The sequence below is a fragment of the Podarcis bocagei genome (assembly GCF_964188305.1).
Source record: "Podarcis bocagei genome assembly, chromosome: 6".
Lineage (NCBI taxonomy): Eukaryota > Metazoa > Chordata > Lepidosauria > Squamata > Lacertidae > Podarcis > Podarcis bocagei.
In genome coordinates, this window is record NC_138130.1 from 88,291,381 (window position 1) to 88,301,336 (window position 9,956).

The window sequence follows — 9,956 nt, forward strand, 5'->3', positions numbered from 1 at the left end:
GAAAACATTATTTAAGAAACAGATAAAAGTTCCTGGAAGCTTTAAAGAGGGTTCCAGAATTTTCTTTAGTGTGTAGGAATGGCGCTCTAGGCTTGATTGGTGTCAGCCGGAGGTGCAGATAAAGGGAGGAAGTTGCAGGCTGCAATTTCCGCACAAGGAAAGCACACACACACACGCACACACGCACACACACGCTGTCAGCACACATTCTGACAACAAGTTTGAAAGTAAGACAATGTGTGCTGCTGATACTGTGAGTTTTGCTGTGTCAGGATTGTTAATTACTGGATTGAGATTATACCGTGCTGGAGAGATAAAGAAGGAATGTAAATAGCTTGTATATACAGGTTACATATGCTTCAGGTTACATACGCTTCAGGTTACAGACTCCGCTAACCCAGAAATAGTACCTCGGGTTAAGAACTTTGCTTCAGGATGAGAACAGAAATCGTGCTCCGGCGGCGCGGCAGCAGTGGGAGGCCCCATTAGCTAAAGTGGTGCTTCAAGTTAAGAACAGTTTCAGGTTCAGAGCGGACCTCTGGAACGAATTAAGTACTTAACCCGAGGTATCACTGTAATAGTAACAGAAAATGCTTGTGACTGTGAATTTGAGTATGACTCCTGTTCTTGTCCTCTGTCTCCAGGGAAAACTCTGCTACAAACAGTAAGAAGTGGTTTTACCGAGGTGCCACCACACAAGCAGAAAAACGCAGCAGAAGTGTGGGGGCGGTAACCTCTAATATTTGCCACATCTGCTTAGTAGGACAGAAGAGTCCATGCAATCTCTCTCACACAGGGAGAAAGCAATAATTTAGCACTCGATCTTCAGATCACCTTTTAATTCCAAGCCACTTTGGATACAATCACATGAGCATAGCCAGCCGTAACCATTAATTCATTAATTAATTCATTCTTAAAATATTTATATACCCTAACTCTCTATCAAACTTTCCTGAAGCATCTAATATAAAACGGTTTCCCTATAAAAAAAATATTTAAACAAAACTGTTTCCCTTGAATTACATGGAATGTTAACCCCTCTCTTTCCCACCCAGGAAACAAATATTGGGCTCTAAATGGATATACCATTGAATCTGGCTACCCTAAGAGCATCTACCAGCTGGGCTTCCCAAATACTGTGAAGAGAATTGATGCTGCGTTTAGCGATCCAGAATCTGGGAAGACATATTTCTTTGTAAATGACAAGTATTGGAGGTATGGCTTGACTATTCTGAAGTTCCAAATGAGGGATGGAACAGTCTATTTTCAGTCTGGTCGATTTTGCCAGCATTTATTCATAAGTCTGTCCTGTCCCATTTCCACATCTATCTGTGATTTTTTTAAAAAAATGCATATACAAAAAATACATTCAATTGCAAACTAAAATATGTATTTTATCGCAAAATGCCTATTAAATGCAAATTTAAATAAGTATTTGATAATAACACACATATTTATATATGGATTTAAAACAAATTGTAGGAATGGGAATTGCAGTGTACACTTTTCTAACCCCATTTTGTCCTAAAACATGCATTTTTATGCATTTTCATACATTTTTTTGAGCTGAAGCTATTGAAAAATTTGGAGAAGCGTGAAATATGAAGGATAACAATATTCAGATCTGTATATCAGTCCAGGATGTACAAATTAGGTTGGGGACTGCTTAAAAATACAAACGGAAAACTCTCTTTTCCTAATGCCTCACTCTTAAAGTGTGGCCACTATATATTAATTTACTTGCATTTATATTTTTTCTTGCTTTCATTGAGGAAACCCAAGGTTGCAGGTTTGATCTGTGAGAACATATCCTAGTAGTCAGGAGGAACCAATAGAGGCTGCATACATGTCATATGTTTAAAACACATGTAAAACACATGTTGTTTGTTGTTTAGTCGTTTAGTCGTGTCTGACTCTTCATGACCCCATGGACCAGAGCATGCCAGGCACTCCTATCTTCCACTGCCTCCTGCAGTTTGATCAAACTCATGTTTGTGGCTTTCAGAACACTGTCCAACCATCTCATCCTCTGTCATCCCCTTCTCCTTGTGCCCTCAATCTTTCCCAACATCAGGGTCTTTTCCAGGGAGGTTTTTCTTCTCATGAGGTGGCCAAAGTATTGGAGCCTCAGCTTCAGGATCTGTCCTTCCAGTGAGCACCCAGGGCTGATTTCCTTAAGAATAGATAGGTTTGATGGTCTTGCAGTCCATGGGACTCTCAAGTCTCCTCCAGCACCATAATTCAAAAGCATCAATTCTTCGGCGATCAGCCTTCTTTATGGTCCAGCTCTCACTTCCATACATACTACTGGGAAAACCATAGCTTTAACTATGCGGACCTTTGTCAGCAAGGTGATGTTTCTGCTTTTTAAGTTGTTGTCTGGGTTTGTCATTGCTTTTCTCCCAAGCAGCAGGCATCTTTTAATTTTGTGGCTGCTGTCACCATCTGCAGTGATCATGGAACCCAAGACAGTAAAATCTCTCACTGCCTCCATTTCTTCCCCTTCTATTTGCCAGGAGGTGATGGACCCAGTGGCCATGATCTAAGTTTTTTGAGGTTGAGCTTCAGACCATATATTGCTCTCTCCTCTTTCACCTTCATTAAAAGGTTCTTTAATTCCTCCTCACTTTCTGCCATCAAGGTTGTGTCATCTGCATATCCGAGGTTGTTGATATTTCTTCTAGCAATCTTAATTCTGCTTTGGGATTCATCTAGTCCAGCCTTTCACATGATGAATTCTGCATATAAGTTAAATAAGCAGGGAGACAATATACAGCCTTGTCGTACTCCTTTCCCAATTTTGAACCAATCAGTTGTTCCATATCCAGTTCTAACTGTAGCTTCTTGTCCCACATAGAGATTTCTCAGGAGACAGATGAGGTGATCAGGCACTCCCATTTCTTTAAGAACTTGCCATAGTTTGCTGTGGTCAACACAGTCAAAGGCTTTTGCATAGTCAATGAAGCAGAAGTAGATGTCTTTCTGGAACTCTCTAGCTTTCTCCATAATCCAGCGCATGTTTGCAATTTGGTCTCTGGTTCCTCTGCCTCTTCTAAATCCAGCTTGCACTTCTGGGAGTTCTCGGTCCACATACTGCTTGAGCCTTCCTTGTAGAATTTTAAGCATAACCTTGCTAGCGTGTGAAATGAATGCAATTGTGCGGTAGTTGGAGCATTCTTTGGCACTGCCCTTCTTTGGCATTGGGATGTAGACTGATCTTCTCCAATCCTCTGGCTACTGCTGAGTTTGATTCCCCCAAAGAATCCCAGGAACTATAGTTTGCTAAGGGTGCTGGGAATCATAGCCCATTTTCATAGTCACGATGTTTTCCGATACATTATTTTTGTATGTTGTCCCATTTTTTTATGGTTCTTTCCGTCAATCCAGTTGATGGCCTTGTTTATAGAAATGAGAAATTTCATTAGCTTCATATTTCCGTGAATTGTGAATAAAACCTATGCTAAAGGTTGTTTTAGCTTCAAGTAACAATGCTTGTCTTTGATCAGGTATGATGAAATTAGACAAACCATGGAAACAGGTTACCCAAGGCTGATAGCCCAAGATTTCAAAGGAGTTGGCAAAAAGATTGATGCTGCTATACAGCAAAATGGTAAGTAAAGGAATTAATTGGTGCCTTTTTTAATTGTAGAAATAAAATTCACCTGGAACTCAGCATGGCTTAAAGAATAGTCTAGGATCTCATATATTGTGTTATTAAAATGTATTAATTGCTGTGTTGTTTTAATGGATTTGTTTTGATGCATATTTCAAAGTTGGTTGAGCTTTTTTGGGTAAAATCACTGCCGACGTCCAGATTTTCCCGGACATTTTTAGTGATTTCTACTTTGGCAACCTCATACTTACTCAGCTGCCGATTCAGGCATTAAGCACTACATTAATTTAATAACAGCAGGAACCATTGTAGACATACCCTAAGACTGGACTTTCTCCAATTTTACAATTTTGCCTGAACTTCGATACAGTCATGAAATCATAACTTTCTTTTTTTTCCTTTCCTTTGCAAGCACAGCTCACTTCTTCTGAAAGAGATTTGTTATCCCGCTTTTTCATTTATCCCTATCTCTTTTCTCCTTTTTTAGGGTACATCTATTTCTTCCGGGGAAGACGGGTGACTCAGTTTGATCCTCGGAGTAAAAGCGTTGTTCCGCCCATTCAAAAGAGCAACAGCTGGCTGAACTGTTAAAACATTTAACGAGTGCTTTCTAATTAATAGTTAGCACTCCTGTTGTGCCTAACCTTAATTTATAAACAGCAATTCCCCCTTTATCTACTGTCAACTGATGAATCAACAATGGCATGTGGAATTATCTTCTCACCCAAACGTACAGAAATTTTGGCTGAGGAAAACGTGCCCTAAATGTGCTTATGCAATCCACTGTGTTGTAACAGATTTGACTCTGCTTCTTCTATAAAAGACTTGTTATGAGGAACATTACTGTGTGTGTTTCCTTTGTGTTTTTCTGAACCGAACACCACATATAGATTCACAACCAACCTACTAAAACCAGTGCTAACTCTCTGAAGTCAGAGAGGAAGAAGTTCACCCTTTTGTAACTCTTTGGCCTGATTCACACATTTATGTGCCTCACTGGATTGGTCACCACTTGATCATCACTGGATAACTCAATATGGAATTGCCATCTGTAGTGTAATCTCTTTGATGGCTCATTCACTGGTGAAATAACAACAACAACAACAATTTATACCCCACCCATCTGGCTGGGTTTCCCCAGCCACTCTGGGCAGCTTCCAACAGAATATTAAAATACAATAGTCTATTAAACATTAAAAGCTTCCCTAAACAGGGCTGCCTTCAGATGTCTTCTAAAAGTCTGGTAGTTGTTTTTCTCTTTGACATCTGGTGGGAAGGCGTTCCACAGGGCGGGTGCCACTACCGAGAAGGCCCTCTGCCTGGTTCCCTGTAACTTGGCTTCTCGCAGTGAGGGAACCGCTAGAAGGCCCTTGGCACTGGACCTCAGCATCTGGGCAGAATGATGGGGGTGGAGACGCTCCTTCAGGCATACTGGACCAAGGCTGTTTAATGCTTTAAAGGTCAGCACCAACACTTTGAATTGTGCTTGGAAATGTACTGGGAGCCAGTGCAGGTCTTTCAAGACCGGTGTTATGTGGTCATAGAGATGGGGGATAAATTCAATTCAGTTCACATTTAAAGAGGTACCTACCTAATTTGCACTTTGTGAAACTCACAGTTCACTGGATTTTGCAACACAGTTCTCCAACCAAGTAATGTGTACAAAAATGCATACACTGGGGTAAAGTGTGCAAAAAAAGAATTCGCATACAGGTGGAAATGTGCATGTTTGTCCAAACTGCATACGAAAACATGCTTATTAGGAGAAACTTGTGCGACTGCAGGATACATCAGGCTTCTCCACAACTAAGCAAAATGTGGATTCACACCTGCCTGTCTCCCCATTGATGCAGAAGTATCCATATGATTTTCTCTTCATCCCATTGTTTCCTCCTTTAAATGTGGGGTTTCTCCATTCTTGCAGAGTCCAGAATCCAGAGTTGCAGAATCAAAAACCAACAACCCTACATATAAAGGTGGAGAAATCTGGGACAGCAATGGAGTGAGACCCACATTTTTCTGCAGTTTGATCAAGGCCATCTCCTTCTTGAAGCCTTTCTCCTTAAGCCCTACAGTTTGAGGACACCCTGTGAATATTTGCTGGTGAGGGAGACTCCCCGTGCAACTGCCCTGCTGTTTTTTTTGTTCTATGTCAGGCATGTCGATTCAATCCAGCCCCCATGGCAGTATATGTCCTGGGGTAAAGAAAGCTCAACAACTTTGGGGTTAAATCCTTTAAAAATTTCAACAACCTCGGAGTAAACTTCAATCCTAAAAAAAGCTCAACTTTGGGGTAAAATGGTAAAAAAAAGTTCGACAACTTCAATCCTAAACTTCAGTCCTAAACAAATCTGGCCCTCTTTGAAAAAAAGTTTGGGCTGAAGAGCACTATGTGATCTTCAGGGTTGATTGCTCATACTGAAAAAGACAGCATGGTTAACTGGCACAAATTAACACATGGTCATCCCCACACACATAGTTTTCTTCTGCAGGGGCCTTCATGAATTGTGGGCTGAACTCTCCCTATTATCAAAGTAGTATTTAATATACCCATTTTCCACAGACCCAGAGGCCCTGGGAGAAGGGAGATGAACCAGTCATACAACACTCCCCAGTTTAGCTGCTCTATCTCATGCATATGAAATTACTATAACAAACAACAACATTGTTTTGAAGTTCAGGGTAGAGGGACAAACATTTGACAGGGGAAAGCCGGAATATGAATTCACCTCTCAGGAATGGGGTATATTTCAAAAAGTGAAAATCTCCTCCCAAAATGAAGCTTTTAAGCTATTTGCAATGGAAATTTGCCCCCAAAAATCAACGCTTCCAATATGGTCTGCCATACACCCAGGTTTTCCGCACATTTAAACCGATCTCCGAAAATTCCACCCGAACGCCATTTTTGGTGGACGAATCCCAGCTATGTCCAGGAGATTCCGATTGTATGGCAGCCCTAGAATAGGGAGGATCCAATTCAGATCTAGCAAAGCTCCCTTCGTACATAACCAGATTCAAATTGAGGTTCTCACTCTGCTTCCACCGTCTCAGGGCGGGGTGTGTGTTAAAAATTATTAGCTTAAAGAGGAAGGTAAGAGGTGACAGAGTGCTCTCACCCTGTCTGGAGAAGAAGAAGAGGAGGAGGAGGAGGAGGAGGAGGAGAAGGAGGAGTAGTTTGGATTTGATATCCCGCTTTATCACTACCCAAAGGAGTCTCAAAGCGGCTAACATTCTCCTTCTCCCTTCCTCCCCCACAACAAACACTCTGTGAGGTGAGTGGGGCTGAGAGACCTCAGAGAAGTGTGACTAGCCCAAGGTCACTCAGCAGCTGCATGTGGAGGAGCGGGGAAGCAAACCCGGTTCACCAGATTACGAGTCCACCGCTCTTAGCTACTATACCACACTGGCTCTCCTGAGGGATCTTTCCTCAGCTGCAGATAACAAGCAGAACATAATTTGTAGCTGGATTGCATTGGAAAGGAAAGGGGGAAGGAGAAGAGGAAACCGTGGGCAAATCATGGATTTCAGGTGTTCCAACTGAGCACTAAAAATTCACCCACACCCACAAAGGATTTCATATGTTTGACCAAACAGCCCAGGGTGGGGGGGAATGGAAGACATTGCTCAGTTCCAGTCCAGCAATTCTTAAAATAATGGAAATGTGGGGCATAGGAGATGCTTACAGGGGACCATTTGAAGGTGGGCAAGGGAGGCCTCACATCTCCTATATCCACTAGATCTACTTTGCAAAGGCTCTTCCAGGACCCTGATCTCCCAGTTAGGTTCATTTCCAGGCAGATTTGGAGACTGACTCAGCTTCTTAGAAAAGAACCTGCGGGCAGAGGGAGAGAATCAGAAGGAAGAACAGTGCGGAAGGGAATTTGGTAACGCAAATTGTGTCTTTCTGCATTTCAGTAGGAAGGCGATGTCACAACACGAAGCACTGATGTGTAATCTTATCTCGTTTACAAGCAGCAATTATGACATCGCTCCATGTCAGTAGTTTACATTCTTTCCAGTTTCCACTGTGGGATAAACATCAGTATGGAGTGCACACCTCCTCTTGAGGCTATGTGTTTTTCAACATGTGTCTGGCATGCCTCTTTGGTGACCTGAAACTAATGAAAAATTGCAAGAGCCTACCTTGAGAAGGGAAAAGTAGAGGAAGAGTCTTCATGGAAGAGAAAGCTATCAATCGCTACAAGTCATGGTGGCTATGCTCTGCCTCTGCGGCTGGAGGCAGTGATGCTTCTCGGCACCAGTTGCAAGGGAACACAGTGCTGTTGTGCTCATTTTCTGCAACAAGCATCTGGTTGGCTGTTGTGAGAACAGGATGATAGACTGGATGGACCATGGGCCTGATCTGGCAGGTTCTCCTTATGCTCTTATGGAAGAACCAGTGGAGAATGAAAGGTTGGCCAGGGCCAAGCCCAGAAACCCTAACAAAATATGATGTCACTGTAGCAAGAGCTAGGGGGAACAAGGGCTGCCATAGGATCAGGGAACACACACATATATTTCAGAGCACTTTTAGTCTGAAAATGTTCATGGGCAAACACAATGTTCTTATGCACTTAAAGGCCGGTATAATATGATATAATAAGACGTACATTTTGTAACGTTCTAGAGGGGCCTTTCCAACAAGAGGTCTGCAGGGTGGCAACATGGGAACGGGCATTTTAAGCTGTGGCTTTCCATTTGTGGAATGTTCTCCCTGAGGAAGCTCACCTGGCGCCTTCATTACATATCTTCAGGCATCAGGCAAAAATGTTTCTCTTCAACCAGCCATTGGGCTGATTAAAATTCTACGGCACTTTAAATGTGTCTCTGGGAGGGGAGTTATTGCTTTGTTTTGTTACGTATTTTGTGTTTTCATTTTGCATTTTTATGTTGTGAACAGCCCTATGGTCTTCGGATGAAGGCCTGTATACAAATTTAATAAATAAAGCAAAACAAAAGTCACACTAAAGTGACTTTCTCATTGCACCATCTTGATTCAAAATGGCGCTGGGAATCCAAAGGGTGAGGAAGTCTGCCACCCCAACCTCAGGACACCTTGTGCTGAGTTTGGCAATGATATCATAGAATCATAGAATCATAGAGTTGGAAGAGACCACAAGGGCCATCGAGTCCAACCCCCTGCCAAGCAGGAAACATATCTCAAGAGATGTCCAAAGCTATGGAGAACAAATGGAGAAACCAGTTCCCAAAATACGTTACTGCATATAAACAACAAGTCACATTCTGCTGATAAATTTGTGTTCTACTCCACGGGAACAGGATGGTGGTGAAGCAAGAAGCTTAAAACAGAGCACAGATGTTGCCTCACAGTGATGAAAGTTGCAGCAAGGGAATTTAGTAACAGGCAATTTTGCAGACGATGGTGAACCTCCTCATCCTTTGGAGGTTCTGAGAACTTCATCTCCTCCTAGTACCTATAGGAGGCAGGGATGGGGAACGTATGGCCCACTAGAAGTTGTTGGATTACACCTCCCATCAGCCCCAGTCAGCATTGCAAATTGTCTGGTCTGATGGGAATTGTAGTCTAACATCAAGCGGTAGGTCCTCTGTGTGGGGAAGATGGAGAAATGCTATTGGGTGACAGAGAAAAGGCAGGACTACTCAACAGCTACTTTGCCTTTGTCTTCACCCAAAAGAAAAGTGATGTCCAACCTGGTGATAAAAGAATAAATGATGCAAGGAGGGAGCTGCAGCCCAAGATAGGAAAAGAGGTAGTAAGGGAACACCTAGCTACTTTCAATGAATTCAGATTTTCGAACCGATGGGTTCAAGTTGCAAGAATGCAAATTCCGACTAAAAATTCAGATAAACTTTTTGACAATCAGAGCTATTTAACAGTGGAACGATCTCCCTTGGGAAGGTGGTGGACTCTCCTTCCTTGGAGTTTTTGAAGCAGAGGTTGGACAGCCATCTGTCATGGGTGCTTGAGTTGAGATTCCTGCATTGCAGAGGGTTGGACTAGATGACCCTTGGGGTCCCTTCCAACTCTGAAATTCTATGATCATTTGGAGGGCCTCAGGTTCCCCATCCCTGATGTACAGGAACAGACAACCTCCTGCTGACAACAACTTGTTATGGAATGTATGAGTTTTGAAACATGTTTTGCAAACTTACTCAACAGAGGAAATGTCAGCAATGTGTGGTTGATGGAGGATTTCCAGAAGATTAGTACCAGCTCCTGGAGTGGGAGGTGAGCTGGACAAAGGTCTTCTCCTTCAAAGGGCTCACTGAGGACACCTAGTTAGCTTCTGTGGGATTAGATGGACTTCTGGTCTAATCCAACATATCTCCTATGTAAAATTAGTTACCTTTGTCATATTCC

General features: G+C 42.5%; 1 protein-coding gene across 1 annotated transcript in view; it reads left to right on the plus strand.

Annotated features, from left to right (window-relative positions):
- Positions 1-4,451, plus strand: part of LOC308588550 (uncharacterized protein) — a 49,349-nt gene extending 44,898 nt beyond the window's left edge. The window contains exons 19-21 of the mRNA XM_081196959.1: positions 1,056-1,215; positions 3,507-3,610; positions 4,101-4,451. Coding sequence (XP_081053085.1) covers positions 1,056-1,215; positions 3,507-3,610; positions 4,101-4,204 — 368 coding nt within the window. The 3' untranslated portion in view covers positions 4,205-4,451. The remainder of the gene's footprint in view (positions 1-1,055; positions 1,216-3,506; positions 3,611-4,100) is intronic.
- Positions 4,452-9,956: the final 5,505 nt, after the last annotated feature.